Source organism: Schistocerca gregaria, chromosome 11 (assembly GCF_023897955.1).
Source record: "Schistocerca gregaria isolate iqSchGreg1 chromosome 11, iqSchGreg1.2, whole genome shotgun sequence".
Lineage (NCBI taxonomy): Eukaryota > Metazoa > Arthropoda > Insecta > Orthoptera > Acrididae > Schistocerca > Schistocerca gregaria.
Genome location: NC_064930.1, coordinates 50,878,333 through 50,902,042, shown reverse-complemented (window position 1 = coordinate 50,902,042; position 23,710 = coordinate 50,878,333). Strand labels below are relative to the sequence as shown.

The window sequence follows — 23,710 nt, the reverse complement described above, 5'->3', positions numbered from 1 at the left end:
CTCCCAGGGCCGTCAGTAGTTCTAATGGAATGTTGTCTACTCGGGCAGCCGTGTTTCGACTTAGGTCTTTCAGTGCTCTGTCAAACTCTTCACGCAGTATCGTATCTCCCATTTCGTCTTCATCTACATCTTCTTCCATTTCCATAATATTGTCCTGAAGTACATCGCCCTGGTATAAACCTTCTATATACTCCTTCCACCTTTCTGCCTTCCCTTCTTTGCTTAGAACTGGGCTGCCATCTGAGCTCTTGATATTCATACACGTGGTTCTCTTCTCTCCAAAGGTCTCTTTAATTTTCCTGTAGGCAGTATCTATCTTTCCCCTAGTGAGATAAGCTTCTACATCCTTACATTTGTCCTCTAGCCATCCCTGTTTAGCCATTTTACACTTCCTGTCGATCTCATTTTTGAGACGTTTGTATTCCTTTTTGCCTGCTTCATTTACTGCATTTTTATATTTTCTCCTTTTATCAATTAAGTTCAATATTTCTTCTGTTACCCAAGGATTTCTAGCAGCCCTCGTCTTTGTACCTACTTTATCCTCTGCTGCCTTCACTACTTCATCCCTCAGAGCTACCCATTCTTCTTCTACTGTATTTCTTTCCCCTATTCCTGTCAACTGTTCCCTTATGCTCTCCCTGAAACTCTGTACAACCTCTGGTTCTTTCAGTTTATCCAGGTCCCATCTCCTTAATTTCCCACATTTTTGTAGTTTCTTCAGTTTTAATCTACAGGTCATAACCAATAGATTGTGGTCAGAGTCCACATCTGCCCCTGGAAATGTCTTACAACTTAAAACCTAGTTCCTAAATCTCTGTCTTACCATTATATAATCTATCTGATACCTTTTAGTATCTCCAGGGTTCTTCCACGTATACAACCTTCTTTCATGATTCTTAAACCAAGTGTTAGCTATGATTAAGTTGTGCTCTGTGCAAAATTCTACTAGGCGGCTTCCTCTTTCATTTCTTAGCCCCAATCCATATTCACCTACTATGTTTCCTTCTCTCCCTTTTCCTACACTCGAATTCCAGTCACCAATTACTATTAAATTTTCGTCTCCCTTCACTATCTGAATAATTTCTTTTATTTCATCATACATTTCTTCAATTTCTTCATCATCTGCAGAGCTAGTTGGCATATAAACTTGTACTACTGTAGTAGGTGTGGGCTTCGTATCTATCTTGGCCATAATAATGCGTTCACTATGCTGTTTGTAGTAGCTTACCCGCATTCCTATTTTCCTTTTCATTATTAAACCTACTCCTGCATTACCCCTATTTGATTTTGTGTTTATAACCCTGTAGTCACCTGACCAGAAGTCTTGTTCCTCCTGCCACCGAACTTCACTAATTCCCACTATATCTAACTTTAACCTATCCATTTCCCTTTTTAAATTTTCTAACCTACCTGCCCGATTAAGGGATCTGACATTCCACGCTCCGATCCGTAGAACGCCAGTTTTCTTTCTCCTGATAACGACATCCTCCTGAGTAGTCCCCGCCCGGAGATCCGAATGGGGGACTATTTTACCTCCGGAATATTTTACCCAAGAGGATGCCATCATCATTTAATCATATAGTAAAGCTGCATGTCCTCGTGAAAAATTACGGCTGTAGTTTCCCCTTGCTTTCAGCCGTTCGCAGTACCAGGACAGCAAGGCCGTTTTGGTTAATGTTGCAAGGCCAGATCAGTCAATCATCCAGACTGTTGCCCCTGTAACTACTGAAAAGGCTGCTGCCCCTCTTCAGGAACCACACGTTTGTCTGGCCTCTCAACAGATACCCCTCCGTTGTGGTTGCACCTACGGTACGGCCATCTGTATCGCTGAGGCACGCAAGCCTCCCCACCAACGGCAAGGTCCATGGTTCATGGGGGTAGGGAATCTCAGATATAACCTCAATTTCACTACACGACTTCCTGTCAGGTGTTATGAACTTTAGACTTTTTGACAGAAAATCACGAATACAGTCACAGAACTGAGGTGATATTATTCCACAGTCATTTAATTTGATTAGAAGCTACCTGTTGAGGATCAGTGTCAAAACCCTTCTATAAGTCCAGAAATATGTAGTCAGTTTGGTTCTTCCTGTCGATAGCAGTTACTTCTTCATGTGAGTAAAGAGGAATTTGTTTTTCACCAGAATGTCCGTGTGTGTGTGTGTGTGTGTGTGTGTGTGTGTGTTTGGGGGGGGGGGGGGGATGGATGGATGGATGGATGGATGGATTGTGCGGGTATGGGGTTGGATGGAGGTATGAGGTCGGGTGCAGGTGCGGGTGGGTGGGTGTGTAGGCAGATGTGCATACCAATGGAAAAGTGCCAGACTATGAATCCAAAAGCCTTGTGTTTGATGCCAGGGCAGGCCTAGGATTTTAATCTGTCACTTAACACTTTTTCCATTCAGGGGGTGTTAGTTCATGTGAAAAATCCTGAGCTGCACTATGGTCCAGAGTCTATATTAAACTATATGTAACTGTCCGAGTAAGTCAGTTCATAGGTTGTTGGAATATAATGGCTTACCACCATAGTGTTGGCCCACCCTTAGCCTTGATGACAGCTTCCTCTCTCGCAGGCATATATTCAGTCAGGTGCTGGGAGGTTTATAGGGGGAATGGCAGCCCATTATTCACAGAATGCTGCACTCAGGAGAGGTATTGATGTCGGTCAGAGGGGTCTGCCACGAAGTCGTCGTTCCAGAACATCCCAAAGGTCTTCTATAGGATTCAGGTCACGACTGTGTGCAGGCCATTCCATTACAGGGATATTATTGTCGTGTAACCACTCCGCCACAGGCCGCGCATTATGAACAGGTGCTCGATCGTGTTGAAAGTTGCATTCGCCATCCCTGAATTTCTCTTCAACAATGGGAAGGAAGAAAGTGCGTAAAATATCAATGTAGGCCTTACTGTGATAGTGGCATGCAAAACAACAAGGGGTGGAAGCCCCCTCCATGAAAAACACAACCACATCATAACACTACCGCCTCCGAATTTTACTGTTGCCACTACATACGCTGGCAGATGTCGTTCACTGGGCATTCGCTATACCCACACCCTGCCATCAGATTGCCACATTGTTTACCATGATTCATCACTCCACATGATGTTTCTCCAGTGTTAAATCTTTCAATGTTTACACTCCTTACACCAACTGAGGTGGTGTCATTTGGCATTTATTGTCATGATGTGTGACTTAAGAGGAGTCACTCGACGATGAAATCAGTTTTCTCACCTTCCGCCTAACAGTCATAGTACCTGCAGTGGATCCTGATGCAGTTTGGAATTCCTGTATGATGGTGTGGATAGAAGTCTGCCTATTACACATTACTACCCTCTTCAACTGCTGGCAGTCTGTCAGTCAACGGAAGAGGTCAGCCTGTATGCTTTTCTGCTGTTCGTGTCACTTGACATTTCCACTTCGGAAACAATGGAGCCAGGAGTGTGGAAATCTCGCTTACGGACATACGACGCAAATGACACCCAAGCACCTGACCGTGTTCGAAGTCTGAGAGTTCCATAGAGCACCCAATTCTGCTCTCTACAGATGTCTAATTACTACTGAGGTTGCTGATATGGAGTACCTGGCAGCACAGTGCACCTAATATGAAAAACTTGTGTTTTTGGGGGGTGTCCGGATACTTTTGATCGCATAGGGTACACGCTTTGAGAGGTGATAGTGTTGGTGATTCTGAACAAAAAAAACTTCTTATACACACATGCCCTATTCGAAATATTTTCTGATGTAGAACACATTTAATATCACTTTTTAATGGTGCTACTTTCATTATACTGTAATAATTTTTATTTTGTCGTTACATGATCCAGATTTTTGCCTTAAGCCATTTTCAAGAGCGAAAGTTGTACTAAACAATAGAAGTATAAATAACAAAAGCAAGAAACAGGGCAGCTGTGAAAAATAGTTTATAAATATCATGATTCCCTATCTTTTGTACGTCAAAAGACATCAGACCGTTGTGAAATAAGTCCTTGTCGAAAAGGGTATCCTGTCATTAGGCCAGATCTGTCATTAACAAAAGTGAGAACATCTCTAACACACAGAAGTATATTGCAGACTTTCATTTCTAGACTTTAGAGAACAGCTGTTATATGAAACTGACCCCCTGCAGGCCCGGGGTTAGAGTAGGCCCTAGGTATTCTTGCCAGTCGTATGAGGCGATGAGAGTTTCACATGTTTCAACCTTTGTGTGGTGGTCCCATGTAGGGTTTGACCTCCATTCTTCAAAATTTTTCCGAAGAGCGAGCCAATTGGTGAAGGGCACCTTATGAGGTGCATAGTTTCCAACGTGCATTGAGATCGTTAGCCCACTTTCTCGTTGTCACATTGCAGTCCTGCCCATTCTCCATCTCTTGGGCGAGGACATCTTTCTAGGTGCATTTTCCACAGTGCAGTATGCAGTGTCGATTTCTGTGTTGACGATGACCGTGGACTTCTTTGCACCTGAAATTCAGTGCAGTAGCCAGTCGATTGTAGTGGGGCTGCCATGTAGTCTGTTGGTTGTAGTCCCCTGACCACACAGGGATCGCTATCGCTCTACTGATTCGTGTGCCGTTAACTCCCCACGTATGCCGAGGGGAGATGGCCATACCCTGGGGCATCGGGACTCCCGGGAATCGCCACCCTGCCAGGTGACCTTCGCTGCGGCTGGGTGGCACCCCTGGTCGGAGTGGGTGGCATCAGGCCGGATGACATGCGATGAAGCGTAGTCCATAATCTCTTGCTGGTGGTGAAACACTAGCAGCCTCTAAGTGATCACGAGCTCATTTCAACGCACAGAAGTACGACCCCAAATCGTTCCCCTTCCTGGCCACACTATGGGAGGAACGTCAGGCTAAGGATGGCAACAGATCGTATTCACCTCGGTACCTACTATGTTTGAGAGCTGATGGGGAATCTTCCATGATAATGAAGCCTCAGTTTTTTGTTGCGCATTTAGAGGACAAGTTTGGGTAGGTGGAGGTCTTGTCCAAATGAGATCTGGGTCATCAGATCAAAACAGCATCCTCTGCCCAGTCATCGGAGTTACTCACTTGTGACAAGCTGGGGGATGTTTCTGTAACCATCATGCCCCATAAGAGCTTAAGTATGATCCAGGGTATCATATTTCACAGAGACCTTCTTTTGCAGTCCGATGATGAGCTCCACGCCAATTTAGAGCGGTGAGGTGTGCATTTCATCTGGCATGTCCACTGGGGTCCGAAGGATAATCAGGTTGCCACCGGTGCTTTTATCTTGGCCTTTGGGGGTGATACATTGCTGGAGAAGGTCGAGGTGATGGTTTACCGGTGTGATGTAAAGCCTTATATCCCTCCCCCTATGCGGTGCTTTAAGTGCTCGAAGTTTGTCCATGTCTTCCCGCTGTACTTCCAGCGTCAGCATCACATGCTTAGATTGTGGATGCCCGTCAAATCCCAATACTCCATGTGCCCTGCCTCCCATCTGTGTCAACTGTGGAGAGCACAATTCGCCTTGCTCTCCTCACGGCAGTATTCTCCAGAAAGAAAGGAAAATTATGGATACAAGACCCTGGAGAGGCTGACCTACACTGAGGCTAAGAGAGAATTTGAATGCCTGCATCCTGTGCGTATGACATCGTCTTACGGTGCGCTAAAACAGTTCCGCCGCCATAAGCTCTACCATCCCAGGTCACCTCTCAGAGCCAGAAGACGACACCTGCCCCGTTCATGGTGGGGGCATTTCCCTCCCTGTTGCTCCTGCACCACCTACAATGGGAGCAACCCCCCCCCCCCCCCCCCCCCAATCTTCCGGGACGTTGTCCCCACTTCCAAGCAGGAGAAGCATAAGTCGTCTTAGACTTCTCTCTTTAGGAAGGGGTCCCTGCCTTCCCAGGTTTCTTTTAGTGGCAAAGATGATGCCCACCAGTGGCCGAAGAGCCCAAAAGAAGCTGGTCGTAGGGCTTCACACTCATCCTCAGTCGTGGAGACTGAGCCAGTGAAGTGCTCCCAGCCAGGGAAACCCAAGGAGCAGCAAGAGAGAGCCAAATGAAAACACCTAAGACGAAGGAAATTGTGGTGGCACCCACACTTCCGCTACCTACAAGCTCTGTGGCTGAGGATGGGGTGGAGATTTTGACGTCCGTGGAGGACCTGAATCTCGCCAGACCCTCACACACAATTGATACAGACTGCTTGGGCAATAAATCGGTGGCAGCAGGTGACTCTGAGGCATAAACTGGATCAGTGAATGTTCTATGCCTTCCCAGTCTCACGATGTCATTCTCCAGTGGAATTGCGGCGGTTTTTTCCACAGCCTGGCTGAGCTACGGCAACTGTTAAGCTTTACACCTGCTATCTGCATTGCCCTCCAGGAAACCTGGTTCCCAGCAATGTGGACCCCTGCCCTCCGTGGCTATAAGGGATATTACAGGAACCGTAGCAACTAAAATTGAGTGTCAGGTGGAGTTTGTGTTTATGTCCTAAACTCAGTGTGTAGTGAAACTGTGCCCCTTCATACCCCTCATGAAGCTGTAGCTGTCAGAATGAGGACGGTGCAGGAAATAACTGTCTGCAATGTATATCTTCCTCCAGAGGGTGCAGTACCCCTGAATGTATTAGCTGCACTGGTTGATCAACTCGCTAAACCTTTCCTACTTCTGGGAGATTGTAACGCCCATAACCACTTGTGGGGTGGTACCGTGCTTACTGGTGGAGGCAGAGATGTCGAAACTTCACTGTCACAATTCGACCTCTGCCTCTTAAATATACTGGGGCTGCCGCTCATTTCAATGTGGCTCATGGTAGTTACTTGGCCATTGATTTATCAGTTTGCAGCCCAGGACTTCTCCCATCTATCCACTGGAGAGCACATGATGACCTGTGTGGCAGTGACCACTTCCCCATCTTCCTATCACTGCCCCCAGAATCACGCACATGGACGCCTGTCCGCACGGGCTGTGAACAATGCCGACTGGGGAACTACACCTCTGCTGTCACCGCCGAATCTGTCCCACACGGTAACATCGGTGTGATGGTTCAGCAGGTGACTAACACCATTGTTTCTGCAGCAGGAAACACGATCCCTCACTCTTTAAGGAGCCCGAGGTGTAAGGCTGTCTCTTGTCGGTTGCCAGAAGTCGCTGAAGCAATTAGGGAGCGTCAGCGAGTTGTACAGTGGCTTAAGTGGCACCCTTCTCTGGAGCACCTCGTAGCCTTTAAACGACTCCGTGCCCGTGTTTGCCACCTTATCTAACAATGGAAGGAGGAGTGTTGGGAGAGATACGTCTCCACTTTTGGGTGCCACACAGCACCGACAGATAATTACCTCTCATCTTTACGCACACTCAGACGGCGTCTGGAAGGGAATGTCCTCTCATTCACTACACGCTGCAGTGATTCCTAGGACGCCCCATTTACAGACTGGGAGCTCCTCAGTGCCCTTGCCTATTGCCCCAACACAGCTCCTGGGCCTGATCGCATCCACAGCCGGATGATTAAACATCTCTCGTGTGACTACAAGCGACATCTTCTCGTTATCTTCAACCATTTCTGGTGTGATGGCGTCTTTCCATCGCAATGGTGTAAGAGCATCATTCTGATGCTCAAACCCAGTAAAAACCCGCTTGCTGTGGATAGCTATTGGCACATCAGCTTCACCAGTGTTCTTTGTAAGCTGCTGGAACCTATGGTATGTCAGTGGTTGGGTTGGGTCCTGGAGTCACGTGGCTTGCTGGCTCCATGTCAGGGCGGCTTCCGCCAGGGTTGCTCTACCACTGATAATCTTGTGTCTGTCGAGTCTGCCACCCGAACAGCATTTCTCAGATGGCAACACCTGATTACCATCTTTTTTGACTTGTGTAAAGCATACGACACGACTTGACAACATCATATCCTTGCAACGTTGTACAATTGGGGTCTCCAGGGACCACTCCCGATTTTTATTCAAAACTTTCTTCTCTCCGTACTTTCGTGTCTAAGTTGGTGACTCCCGTAGTTCCATCCATATCCAGGAGAATGGAGTCCTGCAGGGCTCTGTATTGAGTGTGTGTCTGTTTTTAGTGGCCACTAACGGTCTAGCAGCAGCTGTCGGGCCCTCCGTCTCCCCTTCTCTGTATGCAGATGAATTCTGCATTTCGTACTGCAGCTCCAGTACTGTTGCTGCCGAGCGTCGCCTCCAGGGAGCCACCCACAAGGCGCAGTCATGGGCTCTAGCCCACGGCTTCCAGTTTTCAGCCACAAAGTCGTGTGTCGTGCACTTCTCTCGGCGTCGTACCATTCATCCGGAACCCGCACTTTACCGTAATGACGGTCCACTGACTGTAGTGGAGACGTATAAATTCCTGGGACTGGTTTTCGACGCTCGATTGACTTGGCTCCCTCATGTTCGCCAGCTTAAGCAAAAGTTCTGGCTGCACCTTAATGCCCTCCATTGCCTGAGCGACACTAATTGGGGTGCAGATCGTTGTATGCTGTTGCAGCTCTGCAGAGCCCTTGACCAATCCCAAACTGAGTATGGAAGTGTGGTTTATGGTGCAGCAGCGCCTTCAGCATTGCATTTAGTCGACCCTGTGCGCCAATGTGGGGTTCAGTTAGTGACAGGAGCTTTTAGGACGAGTGCACTGACCATTGTACTGCTGGAGGCTGGTGTCGCTCCACTACAGATCAGACGTGTACAACTGCTCACCAATTATGCAGTGCACATTCATAGTTTCCTTGAGCATCTGAATTACTGTCACCTTTTCCCGACCACAGCAGTCCATCTCCCGCATCGGCAGCCCAGATCGGGGCTAATGATTGCGGTTCGCGTGTTGTCCCTTCTCTCCGAACTGTAGCCCTTCCCTTTACCACCTCTACTTGCGGTCCATTTGCGTACGCCTCCACGGTGTACGCCTTGGCTGCAGCTTCGTCTGGACCTTCGGCACGGCCCTAATGGCTCCATTAACCCCGCCGCTCTCCGCTGTCACTTCCTCTCGATTCTCGATGTGTTCTGTGGCTCTGAAGTTGTTTACACCGACAGCTCAATGGCTGATGGTCACGTAGGCTTTGAATATGTCATGGAGGAAATATTGAACAGCACTCCTTCCCAGTTGGCTACAGTGTTTTCACTGTAGAGCTGGCAGCCGTATCTTGTGCTCTCGAGTCCATCTGCTCACACCCTGGTGAGTCATTTCTCCTGTGTACTGAATCATTGAGCAGCCTACAATCAATCGACCAGTGCTACCCTCACCACCCTCTGGTAGTGTCCATTCAGGAGTCCATCTATGCCCTGGAACCGTCCCTCTGTTCCGTGGTGTTTGTGGGGACCCCAGGACATGTCTGAATCTCCGACAACGAACTTGCCGACAGGCTGGCCAAACAGGCGACCCGGAAACATCTTCTGGAGCTTTCCACCTCCAAAGCTGATCTGCATTCTGTCTTACACCGCAGGGTTTTCTGGCTCTAGGAGGTGGAATGACTTAACAGTACGCACAAAAAAACTGGGTGTCATTAACGAGACTATGAATATGTGGAAGTCTTCCGTGCAGGCCTCTCACAGAGAATCAGTTGTCCTCCGCTGGCTCTGCATTGGCCATATGTGGCTAACACACGGTTACCTCCTCCGTCACGAGGACCCACCTCAGTGTCGCTGTGGCTCCCAAATGACAGTCGTCCACCTCACGCTGGACTGCCCACTTTTAGCAGCTCTGCGGCAGACTTTTAACTTTCCCAGCACTTTGCCTTCGGTGTTGGGTGTCAGTGCCTCCACAGCAGCTTTAGTTTCACGTTTTATCTGTGAGAGTGGGTTTTAGACTACTATGTAGGTTGTAGCGCATGTGTATTGTCACTCTGTGTTCTCCACCCTAGTGCTTTTAGGGTGGAGATTTTAATGTATTACAGAGTGGCTGGCTTTCCCTTTTTATTCTCATGGTTGGCCAACCACTGTAATCTGCTTTCTTGTTTACTCTCTTCTGTTTCTAGCATCTCTGTTGTTTTCTTGTTCTCTTTTGTTCCTTTTAGTGTTCGTTGCCTTCCCTTAGTTCTTGTGACTTTTCCTTTCTTTCCGTTTTGTGTTATGTTTCTTCCGTTTTATTCTCACAATTGTGGCATTGTTTTATTAGAAACAAGGGACCGATGACCTCGTAGTTTGATCCCTTCTCCCGCCTTTAATACAACCGACCAACCGTATGAAACTGTTAATCAATAAACAGTTACACACCAAACTGTAGTGGACTGTTACGGGCATAGATGAAATGATCCAAAGATTGTCTAAGACACATCAAAGTCTGCACAATGCAGTCTGTGGTGTGCTAGGGAACAAGGTACATTATCTTTGCATACATAAGTGTCCACAGTATGTGGCGTGGAGATCCAGTGTTAAAGTTCACATGTAAATATTCTGAAGTGTCTTATCATAATTTTTATGTAACAAACATGGAATTTGTACCTTGTAATTCTGTAAAACATGATGCACTGTATAGGCGAGTAGTAATATGTACTGTTACAAATTGCAACAACAGTATGCAAATGCTCCCAAAAGTCCCTCACGCTAGCACAATCAACCGAGAAAACCGCCATGCAATGGTGAGAAAACAGTGGGGATGGGAGAGCAACGTAATTGCAGCTGTGGAGCCAACAGAACACAAGACCTATTCAAACTGGATAGGGATGGAAGTGGTGTGGGTGGTAAGAAAGTGGAGGGATTGAGGGGGAGGGGGTAGTTTGAACGAGTAGGTACCCAAGGTGCCAGGAGGGGGAGGAGGAGGAGGAGATTTGTGATATTTGTGATTTATACTTCTGTTGTTTATTCCACTCTTTGTGCTTGAAACTGTCCTTAGCCCAAAATCTGGATTGTATAACAATAAAGTAAAAATTATTGTGGCCAAATGGTGGCAGCATCATGAAAAAAATTATATCATCACTTTTGTTTTCTTGAGTAACTTGAATACTGCACCCTCCAGTGAAAACATGTCACAGTACAAGCTTAAACTAGATTAAATTTCTTGCAAAACAGGTCCTATTCATTTTTCTCTAGGAGTAATAGTTTGCATGAAGAGAGCACACAGTGTGCATGCGCTGTAGCTTAGCTGTTTTTTGTAGGACAATTTGAGGTAGTTTCGCGACTGGATATTGCCGGCCAGAGTGGCCGAGCGGTTCTAGGCGCTACAGTCTGGAACCGCGCGACCGCTACAGTCAGAGGTTCGACTCCTGCCTCAGGCATGGATGTGTGTAATGTCCTTAGGCTAGTTAGGTTTAAGTAGTTCTGAGTTCTAGGGGACTCATGACCTCAGAAGTTAAGTCCCATAGTGCTCAGAGCCATTTGAACCCAACTGGATACACCCAAGTGTTCTTTATCAAATTGCTCATCTCAGCTTCCTATACACGACTGTGGTACATCGTTAAAAAAGGACAATGTCAGAGTAATACAGAAAATACTTAACAATGTATGTTAAATGTGTTCTATCTCTGAAACCATTCAGAGTAGGTCATGTGTCCATTTGAAGCTTTTCATTCAGAATCACCAATACAGGCTTGTACCTCTCTGTCTCTGTCTCTGTGCATGTGCGCATGCATGTGTTTAAAAATGTATCAAAATTTGCAAGTTTTCAGAGCCAGTGGCTCCTTCTGATGGAATTGAAGGGGAAGGAAGAGACGTGGAGGGAAAGGACTGGAAATAGGGCAAGTTCAGAAAAGTTGCTTTGAACACTGGGTCAAGGGAGACTTACTTGACAGGATGAGAAGGAAAGTGTGATTGTTGGGGACTGCACAGTACAAGATTGGAAAACCTGAGGTTTTTATGTATCCAGTTATTTTATGAATTTCCAAAAACTGATTTTGTTTGTGTGTGTGTTTGTGTGTGTGTGTGTGTGTGTGTGTGTGTGTGTGTGTGTTGTACCATTTCTTGAAGCATCAGAAGCGTCGGTGACCTCAGGCTGTGCTCAACAATCTTTCTCGTCTGCAGGTAGTGCCGCGCTTCCAGACACCGGTCGACCGCGAGCACGCGCTGTACCGCCTGCACGCGGCTGTGGCGGCGAAGGCGGCTGGCGGCTGCGAGTGCCCGCCGGTGCTGAAGCTCCTGCGCCAGATGGAGGACGACTGTGTCGCCGAGGTGGAGGCATTCGTCGACGGCTTTTCGCGCGGCGAGGGTGACCTCTCGGAAGTGGACGACCTACTCAAGGACTGTGTGGAGACGGAAGTGAAGTTCTACAAGTAAGGTGGCAATTTGGGAGGGCACCAGTGTCAGTGTGCCCACTGACACCTACTGCCCTTAGCTACCAGCATAGTCCGTTCCCACAAAAAAGTGTGTGGTGATCCACCCTGTGCTGGTGCAGAATATGTACTCCGGTTACCTGCCGGTGAAAGTGCAGCGGGGGAACGGTAAACGTCAAACGGAGGCTGCTGCCGTAGGATCTACTCTCGCCATGTCTTTGTTAACCCAAATATGCCTGTGGCCCAGTGGTTACGTTTCCCTGTGCTCGTAGGGGATCTGCCTTTGTGACGATTACTCCGTCATCTACTACAGCTCTGATGACTGTGCTGAAATGGTGCAGTGTCTTTCCTCTCAGTTATCCACTTCGTAGTTTCTTCACGGCAGAGAACAGAAAATTTAGTGTGGGAGAAACTTCAGTAACTCTTCGGCCGCCAATACCGAAACATTTACTCGCGCAGCATTTAAATCTCGGGGGTGCCGTTGTGTGCACTCTCTCTGACAAACCGTAAATTTCACACTGCGTACTTTTGCTATTATTTTATAGTATTAGCTTACATTAAATCCGTGTTTTCGTGGGCCAGCCAATCTCGACTGGATCATAACCTGCTTTTTATCTCTGATAAACTGTTATTGTAATTTGATTACTGTCCTTCGTGCAGTTACTGCAGTCACACAAAATTTATGAAGTTTTTTAATTCTGCCCCCGGGTACAATATTGGCCAACTTCTAAGTGCTGTTGACATTCATGTGGACAGTCCACTGTATTGCCCAGTCACCAATGTACGGTGGGCATTATAACGAGAAGACCCTACACCAGTTGTATGCATAACCACTTACACAGAATTCTTCATTAGTCTTTTACTGACTCTGAGCCATTTGGAACTTGATTGTGGCCTGACCTGTAGTTCAGTATGGGAAACCTGTTTAAAAGGTTAGTCCACTATACATAACAGTAGGTTGCATAAAATATTCTACTTCCTGCTGCAGAGAGGGTTCTTCATTGTAGGTCTAACTGAAGCTACTAAATGAAACAAGTTCTCGACTAAACGTTTATCCTATGTTATTGTTTTAATAATACGCGACTGCTACCAAATCCATTGTAATACACTGATCTTGATGCAAGAATGCACATTTGCTGGCAATTCTAAGTATCGGGTTCAAACACAAAGCGCATTCTCCCAGTAGTAGCCAACACGAATATAGAACTCGTTGCCTGTGTCCAAAGATCCACAAGTTTTAAGTCACTAAACATTTTGAATTTTCAGCAGTGTTACCAGATTTTGTAGGCTTCACATCAGCTGCCTCAGTTCACACATAAACATGGCACAAGAACAGTGGTTTGTTGGGGTGTGGGTTGAGGCTGTTAATATTGATACATAATATACATCAGTTCAAAGTGTACATAACCTCCCATGCTTTTAATATCGGTTTGTTGTTACACTTATAAAGGATGTGACGGTGATGTGTACATGTCAGAGTATTTTTTGAGTTTGGCCTGTCCTTAAGCACTGTCTTTTGAAATATACTATTTGATAATGGTCTCCAGGCAAAAATTTCAGTTGTGAAAATAATTTCCATAGTGATTTGAAAAGATGTGTTTCAAAAAACCTTTATTTACATATACTGCCCAACATTACAATTTTTGGTCTATGCCAGCATTGGGATCTGAAAGATAAGAATAAAAAAACAAATAAGAACCAATTTTCTACAAAAAGATACAATTTTTCGTATTTATGAAATTAAATGTACCACAGGTAACAGGACATTTTCTATTTTCTGTCCACGAATATCGTAACTATTTTTAACTCTGAACCATCCCCTCCTTTAATTTTTCAATTCATTATCACCTTTATAATTATGGCACGATATGTCGTTGTCGATTGTTCTTAATGGATTGTTGACTTTTTGCAGTTAACTTGTATTGTGTGTTCTAAAATTGATTCATTGTATTCATTTTCTTCTTATCTCTGTCCTCACTGAACAGGAAATTACTCTTACCAGTTTTCTCTTTAACATCTTACTGGAATGAGATCATATACTTTTTCATCCCCTTGGTACTGGTTTCTTCTAAAAAAATTTACACACTGTGTCAGTATATTAGAACACTATACAGTTATTTTATATGTCTTTATGTTAATTACTTTATGTTGCTCCAACTTACTGTTTAATTTTTTAAATCATGTCACTATCTTTCATGTTATGCTCATAAACAGAAACCTGTTGAGCTACTGTGTGTTGAAATCATTTGGAATGTTCAATATCATACAGTGTGTCCATCTTAAGTCATCAGGCATAATTTTACTGCTGTTTCGGCAGATTTTCACAATTTCATTTTTTCATTGTGTAGCTGGAGTCAGCACAGACAAATATTGCTCATCAGGTCTTTTGTGTGACGTCCAGTGTCAATGGGAAGTCACAGTTTGTTTCCCAGTACAAACAAAATGAATTTAATGAAATTACAAATATCAGCCAAAATGTCAGACGGAAAAGTGCCTGACAATGCTTATGGGGGACACCTGGTAGAAGAAAGATTATAATCTCTATATAAAATTGTTTGTAATTTGTTCTTGGTATTATCTCAGACATTCTGATTACAGCACTGATTGAAACTTGTAAAGTTTATGGTTCATGTATATAAGTCTTTGAGATGAACATTGTAGTGATAAGTTGAGAACATTGTACACCTGCGTATAGAGGCTTCTTGTACACAAACTGGTTGAAATGATTGTATCTTCACATTATTATGGTGTACATCACAAGTCTTGGTGGAATAAGGTTGTAGTTCTGGTTATCAATTCAGGTATTGGTTTGATGCAGTTCTCCACACCATTCTAGTTTCTTTTCTCCCTGATTCGATTCAGTACTACTTCTGCTTCTGCACATGAATTGTGCAAACTACTGTAAAGTACACGGTAAAGGGTACGTGCTGTTGTACCCACTGCAATTGCATATTCACCATGGGAAGAATGACTACCTAAATGCCTATGGATACTGGATACTGTAATTAGTCTAGTCTCATCTCAGCTGCCCCTTCAGTAAAACAGCACTAGATTCTTCACTTAATACTGGTTCTTTTAGTTAGCCAGTCTACTGTCTAATCTTCACCCACATTTTGGAAGCTTCTGTTCTCTTCTTATCTAAACTGATTATTGTCTGCATTTCACTCCTGTACAAGGCCACACTTCAGAAAAACACCATCAGAAAAGAATTCTCAACCCTTAAATTCATTGAATCTTGGCAAGTTTGTTTTTCAGAAATGCCTTTATGCCATTACAAGTGTGCATCTTATACACTTTCTGGCCATCAGCAGTTATTTCGCCACTCAAATAGCACAACTTGTCTACTACTCCCAGTGTCTTGTTCCTCATCTAATCTCCTCAGTATCACCTGCTATAATTCAACCACATTCTGTTGGTGATTGATAAGTTGTAGAAATTTTGTTTTCCAGAAAAATGAGAGCATAACCAGGTTTCAGGACAAAGACCAGTCTTCAGATGCATCTGAAAAATTACCTCTAATACGTGACTATACATATTCTCAAACTTTAAAAAACTGACAGACCTTGTTCTGATATTCAAAAAAGGAGCCACAAGGCGTGGCCACGCAGGTTGAGTCATCACATCACGGACTGTGCGGCCCCTCCCGCCAGAGGTTCGAGTCCTCCCTCGGGCATGGGTGTGTGTGTTGTTCTTAGCATAAGTTAGTTTAAGTAGTGTGTAAGTCTAGGGACTGATGACCTAAGCACTTTGGTCCCTTAGGAAGTCACACGTGCAAAAAAGGACATCACCTATACATATAGAATGTCTATAAGAGTTACCTAAAAGGGTTAATTCAGTGATTTCCTACTACATGACACATAAGCAAAAGATCATTCATGTATTCCTAGGCCATATGGGAAACCTATCAAAGAACAGTGCCTGCATAAAACATAGGTCCCTGTATGAAAGAGCCGCACCATCCCAGGTAACGCCAAAAGATAAATTAGTAGTGACCCTACATCCTATAAACCACAACACAAACTTACAATGATCCAGACTTAGAGATGTTAATAACATCCTTCTGCATAAAGCGAGATAGCTGACACTCGCACACTGGAATCAGAACGAGATAAAATACATAGTCACTGCACCTACAGACATCACTGTTTAAATGATATGTCCCCTTATGTAAAGCTCTGACTTCTTACACATCTGCCTAGTACAGCACCAACTGCATACTGACATTAAAATGCCAGCTGACTAGCCACATTGCCACCGTGTAAGCGAATGCGCCACATGCACTTTCTCTTGGATGAGCTCTGTCCTATTATCCCTGTTGCCGTCACACCCTGAACCTCTAGAAACAGCACCATTCCATTGTGCTAACTCCATTTGTGTGAAAGACACACTGTTATTACACATATCATTTTCAGGTGCTCCTGAAGGTGGAACTGATGTCCTGAAATATCATTGTACTCTACTTTTATAGCAAAATAAAATTTATAAAACTGCAGCAGATGTTATAAACCATGAGTAATATACACAACTACTGTGGATGTCCTATTGTGAGAAACACATTCAGTTTTCTTTGTTTCACTTTTATTGATCTTTGTCACATAACATCTTTTAAGAAGCTAACCATTCTTTTCAGCTGACCTGCCTTTTGTCAGGATTGCAGAATCATTGCCAAACATAAGAGTTGTCTTTCTTCTCCCAGATTTTCAATTCACTTTTTAAATTTCTCCTTGGTACTCTTTCTGTCTGCTTATTGTACAAATTGAATTACGCCAACAGTAGGCTACAACCTTGCCTCACTCCCTTCTCAGGTGCCGGCCGTTGTGGCCGAGCGGTTCTAGGTGCTTCAGTCCGGAACCGCACTGCTGCTACGGTCGCAGGTTCGAATCCTGCCTCGGGCATGGGTGTGTGTGTGTGATGTCCTTAGGTTAATTAGGTTTAAGTAGTTCCAATTCTAGGGGACTGATGACCTCAGATGTTAAGTCCCATAGTGCTCAGAGCCATTTTTGAGCCTTCTCAGGTACTACCTTCAGTCCATGCCCTTCAACTTTTATATGATTAGCCCAAATTATCTTTGAATGACTTGAGAGAAGTGTACAGATCAGAATTTTCATTACACCAGTGTGGCTTATCCTGAAATAGCAGGAACTTCGGGCCTCTAGCCATTTGCAAACTGTAATTGTGTATTTACCAGAGAAACACAGCACAGAAAATATTTCTTTATAATGAGTGTTAATCTGAACTTCCAACTAAAAAAAAAGTATAATAAAAAGTCTCTCTGATAGAATGCAAAAAAAACCCATATAGACTAAGGTTTTTTGTTTAGTTCAAGGAAGAGGAGAAGGTCTTAAAAGAATTCGAAATCACAGAAAATATGCTCACAGGTGAAACTGAAAGAAAGGCCAAAGACAAGCAAGAGTGTTCAAAGTCAAAATCAAAACTAAATGAACAATCCAAATCTCTGAAGAAAATGAAGAAGAGAAGAATGCAAAATCAGAAAGTATGAAACAATACTGAGCTACTAGAAAGGCATAGAATACTAAAACGTGATGGCTGTGGCATATGCAAAGTTGGGTGAATCTGAAGAGGAGGTGGTGTTAACAAATGTAAGAATGATTTCTGAATAATAAAACCATTTTAAATATCTGCCATAGGCTGTCAAATTCTTTATATGAGATTACTTTTGTTGCGTCATGTATTAAAGAACATTAGTGGTCAGTTTTGGCCTATGGTAATTTCAGATGCCTTTAATAAGAACACCAAAAATGTAGAAAAATAAACCACACTTGACATCGTCACACTTTGCATATTATAATTGCTGTTATATTACTTACAGTAGCATCAGTGATGTGTATTTCATACTTAAAAACTCTTTACTGCTGTGTGCGAACATAGACTTATTCCCACTCACCCATTCAAAATATGCATTTATAGTCTTGCACATAACATACTACATATAGAAATGCATTTTGTGATGTCATATAACTAAACTGCTGTTCTGCTGTTGACAGATGGCTTTAAAGTCCTTGCTTGATGTATTTAGCAGCACAGTGTGTCCATTTGTTTCCACAGACATAAACACGGTCAGTATAAAAATGTGGGAATGGGCAACAAGCAATGAATATGTTTAGACAGTGACATTTTACAAGATCAGTGTATAGCAGGGGGGAGGGGGAGAGACCGCTACAGTTGTTGGACCGCAGTATTCCGTGCATTATATGCCTGTCACTATTCTTAATGAAGAAAAATTTCATAGTGCAAGTTACAATGGCTTACTGCAATGTTACTAGTACAGTCAGTTATAATCTTTGTTAGTGTGTAAAATAGATTGATGTTACAGATGATCTTCTTACTAGACTTTACAATGTCTCTGAGACAAGTGACTACGTCAACTGTGAAGTTGTCCAAATTTCCCAGGTAGTTTGAATGAAAGTGAAAAACTGGAACACACATCACGGTTGCTAGCTCCGCCCCTGCTGTTGCATGTTACACTGAACTGACAGTGGTTTTGAACAGAAAGAATGCAGGATATGGCAGCTTGGTCTAAAGAACCGTGAGTGTTTTAAGTTAACGTACGAACTGAAATTCTCGCTTTCTGAAATCGGAAGTGACAATAATCGCAAATCACAACAGGAACAAATGTGGTACAGCATTAAATGTTATATGGTGAAAGCTCGAAGTGGATAGTCTGCAGTGTGTGGTGCGGTGAGTAGGTTACTTCGCCGGTTTAAAGTTTTGATTCCGTCTTTAATCACGTGAGCCTGGCAACTAATTTGGTCAGCCAGAAAGCGAAGGGAAACATCCTGACCTTAGTTTCCAGTCTGCACGGCCACATTCCGGTCCAGCCCACTGAAAGAAAAGTGTCTATTTCCCATTTCTTTGTGGGGTCAGGACTGTAACTTCAGTAAAAGCTTAAAGTTCCAATCAAGATTTAATTTAATTAAAGTTTCTCACAAACAATTGAAAACAAGTCTTTCTAATCTAGCAGCACCTTTAGCAGTTCAGAGGCGACCTCTGCGGTAACTTCCTATCAGATTGTTTTTCATCCTGGCTAACATCATTCAATTGAAAGTTCACAATAAATGTTCAAAATTTAATGCTCGCCATAAAAGTGGAAATAAATTCACCACTTGTCACGCAGAATTGAATTTCACGCGGATGGCACACTAACGGTTATTTTACCGAATTCTAAACAATCCAGGACGGTGTGCAGTAAGACATGGTGGTTGGATCTGTAAAAGAGGTGGTGCTGTTAGTGAAGGTATTTATGTGCCAAAAGTATAGTTTCTTTTCTCCTTTTTTAATTTTTATATATTTATTTATCCCCCCACCTTTGATCCATCAGTGGCACAGAATCTTAGAGTAGCTGATAATTACATGGTAGAAGTAATTGCTTTTCTCATTACATTGCCATCTTTCACTACTTTCTCTCTCAACACCTTGTAAGAATCAGTAATTATTATTGCTCGTACTCCAGTCTTGAAACAAATATTCACCCTCTGAAGGAAGTTATGTTTGGAGAAATGTCTAGTTCTTCTCTTCCAGTATAGTCGTCCATTTTTTTCACCGCAGAAAGTGAGCAATGCTAATTTCCTTTTAGCACTCGGTGCCACGGCAGTGCGTGCAGTACTCGTGTGTGCTTTGTGGTGTGTCCAACTGGGTGCAACTTTTCCTGTTCACTTTGTTGCATGCTTTAAGGAATCTGTAAATGGTCACTGATGCAGTCAGTATAAATTATAAATGTAAATGGCAGTAAGAGAGAGGAAGGATAAGATACATGTAGGAGGTCTTCTCGGCAGTCCAAATTGTGGTTACCTCATGTGTACCTAGAATTCAGGTCACTAATTTGGAACATTACCAAATATTACTTTGGGGAGAATAATGTGTCAGCAGCTAGTTTGAGGGGAAAAAGATAATATCTCTGTGGAGAACATAATTTTATGGAGGACATTTTGTGGAATGACCTAATGTCGCATCCCAAGCATGGGTATTGCAAGGGATCGAGCGAAACGGTTCGTGAAAGGGATTTAGCTGGTTCACCTTAGTGAGAGGGAGACTTTTTGATCTGGCTAAGATGTGGAAATCCCTGGTGTGAAGGAAGCAGGTGGAGTTAGTCTTACTAACTTTAACAGGTTGCAGTTTATTCCGAAGAATTACAGCTTACCCTAACTGCGTGATGGTGGCATTCACAGGAAGGCCAAGTCTAATACAGAGACAGTGACCGATTCCACCGTTCCGACTTCCTACCAGAAGCTCCGCAATACTTCCTAGCGCCCTACGGCAGAGTCCCGTGGCTACGCCCTAATGCTCTTCAGCGACTATCTCCGGCTGCCTGCCTGTTGCCCGTTCCTCAGCCAGCGTGAGGCTGCCGCTATCACGCCGACTACTGTCGCTACCCGGAGCCTAACACCGAGAGACGCCGGAGTGGCATTCTCCAGAGTTTTGTCAGCTCTGCCCCTCCGACCCCACCAGCGCTCGGCGTGACGTATTGTCGAAGGCAACTTACCCTCATTTGGTAATGTTGAAGTATTATTGTTGTTCAGAGGCTGGGTGGAGGGATAGAGGCGCCTCCTGGGCCCTCCAGAGGCTCCTCATCACGTAGTGCTGTCCCCATTGAGGGCTCTCTCTCTCTCTCTCTCTCTCTCTCTCTCTCTCTCTCTCTCTCTCTCTCTCTCTCTATATATATATATATATATATATATATATATATATATATCTCTATCTATCTATCTATGTATCTATCTATCTATCTATCTCTCTCTCTGATCCCTGACTTCTTTCACTAACCAGAAGTTTTCAGTTGATGTTCTTTAATTACGTACTTGTCAAGAGTCCCTACACAGAGCTTCTTTTGTGTCGTTAAGGAGTCTGTTTCTTTTCTTATCGTGCGTAGCTGCCTGACAGTTTGGACTTCCGCCTTAGCTCTCCAGCTGTGTCCTTTATGACCCCTGTGCCACGCGTGGCATTTAGCTTACATTTTAACTCGCCTAGTGTTTACGGACTATTTCCGTTGTACTGCCTGAGACAGACTGTATTTAGACTTGGCTTATTCCTGCGGTTGCAACACTAATGCCAAAATTGTATGCTGGCATCAGGTTAATACTTACAACTTGTGTTTGTGATCTTGAAGATGCCAAATACTGAATCTGAGTAAATGTATAATTTTTTTTCCCCCCGGAGTCAGTGATATTTTACCAGTGTTTGAAAGTTGTCTGAATTTTGTGACGCTCTGTTCATTTTTGCCAAGTTCTTATCAGCATAAATTGTTAGGGAACTATAAATAATAGCTACGTTACTAATACTAAAAATTGTTTCTGTTAACAGTATTGATGTGTCAGGTATACCACATTTATTAACCCTTCAAACCGGTAGCACTGCTCACACCTAGAGAGATTTTTACACAGGCAGCTGGTAAAGGGATGCAGTGTTTTATTTGAATTGCTTTAGTGTGGGAATAATTTATCCAAAGTTAAAGAAATGCCCAAAATTGTTACCAATATACAGTTTTTACATTTAAAACAAAAGCAGTCACAAGAAACGAATGTTCTGTGCCATGCTTGAAGCAGTCTTCAAAACGGTGTGCTACGTCAGTGTTTCCCCGTGAGTTTCCACCAATTATATTATGAGAAGTAGCCTACAATTTACATATGCTTCATTATTTGTCTTCTCATAAGCTTGGTAAACTATAACTGCAATGTCTACTGAGGCATTAATTTGTGTTCTAAACATTTTTGTGTTTCGCTTTTCCCTTTGCCTGCTAATGGGCTTAGAGACCAGTAATGCATTGAGTACTGAAATATTCATTACCCTTCTAAAAACTGTCATGTTCCACTTTACCCTTTTCTGTTTCCTTGAGGGCAGTTTGTAGTTAAGAATTTCTTCTGCATTGTTCAGTTCTCAATGAAGACTGTAATGGTGTTTCAGCATAGATTAGGAATACTATAAAGTGATTATTTGGTTGTGCTAACATGGATTCCTTCCAAAAGTCATGTGACTACGGTGCAATATAAGGTTTTCCGGTAAGTGCCCTACGAGGGACAGGCAAGTCTCGTTCAAAAGTACCTCATATTTTGTAAGGGGACTGATGACCTCAGATGTTAAGTCCCTTAATGCTTAGAGCCATTTAAACCATTTTTTGTATACGTGTTTTGTAGGCATTTTGGCAATTACCATTCAGTATCTGGAATGAACTTGTCTTAAAGCTACAAGGGTGTTTTGTTTGTTTACAAAAAATGTCACTGCTCAGATATTGCTAATTGTTTTGCTGTAGGTTTTGTATTGCACTCAAATCGTATTGATCAGCGTGTTTTAACAAGTTTTACTGCGGCAACATTGCGAAAGGCTTCCTAGTTTGCCAAAGTGAAAGTGTTCATCACATCAAATTTGGAGCTATTACGTGGAGCAAATTAGCAATTTATGACGCACTCAAATATTTAAGGAACAGAACTCTTTAGTTTATCCTTTCTGGCACATTACGTTTAAACTTCGTTCAGTTTATGGGAACTATATTATTGATTGTGCATACTCATTCACCATGACAAGTATTAGGACTGCAGCTTACTGTTGTGAGTAATTTAAATAAGCACAGTGGTTTAAATACCAGTGCAATCCAGAAGTAATGGTTCGGACTGCCTTGTATAAATTGTATCTGGAAATGGCAACATTGCTTGAAATGTGTGTACATGTAACGGACTGAGTGGCAGCTCGCTCCCACACTACAGAACTTGACTGTCACTTGTCTCATAAGGATGCAGCAGTATGGATACATACAAAATCGCCCGATGACCTTAATTCTTTTATTATACTATTTCTTACTGTTAATCAACGTGTTTGGCACCTCTTTAACTATAATTACACCTTTGTGGTACTTACCTATGAGGAGTACCTTTTGCTCTTTTGGTGAATTTGTATCTGTAAAAGGAACAATTTGGCACCCTTGCTGTATATTAGTAAGTAGATATGTGAAAAATCAGGGCAAATACATAGAATATTAAAGTTTTGGTCTGTGCACAACATGTCAACAACAGCTAATATTAAAACATGCATTTCATCCACTGACAGTGTCAGTCTCACTGAAATCCTTCAGGGGAGCTGCTGTCACCATATAAAATTCTTAAAAGCAGATGATTCGTCTGAGTTGCAGCAGCCTTCCTTCGCCCTGAGAAAGGCCGCTGTAATTTGGCCGAAACTTGAGTTTATTTCGAAATTGTAAGTATTTTATAAGATGTTGCAGCAGTTTGCCCAGAAGTATCCTTCTGTGTGTGGGTCAGCAGAGAGAGCCCTACATTAGGTGACAGAATGATGTTGCTAATTGTCAACAATCGGCACAAAAGAACACTTTCACCTAAGAGTGCTGGTGGTGAGTGTGCAGTCAATCTACTGCCAGCGAACACACACACACGGCTTGGGACTGTATACACTGCTTCCTTGTTTGAGGGTTAAAAAAAAAAGGATGTTGTTGCCTTTGTACTTACTTTTATTTAGGTAAACTTGTGGTACTTACTTCCCTTATGATCTATTTTGAAAGTTTCCGATTGTTTAGTGAGTAAAGTGA

The 23,710-nt window shown here is 43.4% G+C and overlaps 1 protein-coding gene across 1 annotated transcript in view; it reads left to right on the top strand.

Annotated features, from left to right (window-relative positions):
* LOC126295120 (secernin-2) overlaps positions 1 to 20,855 on the top strand; it is a 98,933-nt gene extending 78,078 nt beyond the window's left edge. Inside the window, exon 7 of the mRNA XM_049987391.1 lies at positions 11,915 to 20,855. Coding sequence (XP_049843348.1) covers positions 11,915 to 12,166 — 252 coding nt within the window. The 3' untranslated portion in view covers positions 12,167 to 20,855. The remainder of the gene's footprint in view (positions 1 to 11,914) is intronic.
* The last annotated feature ends 2,855 nt before the right edge of the window (positions 20,856 to 23,710 follow it).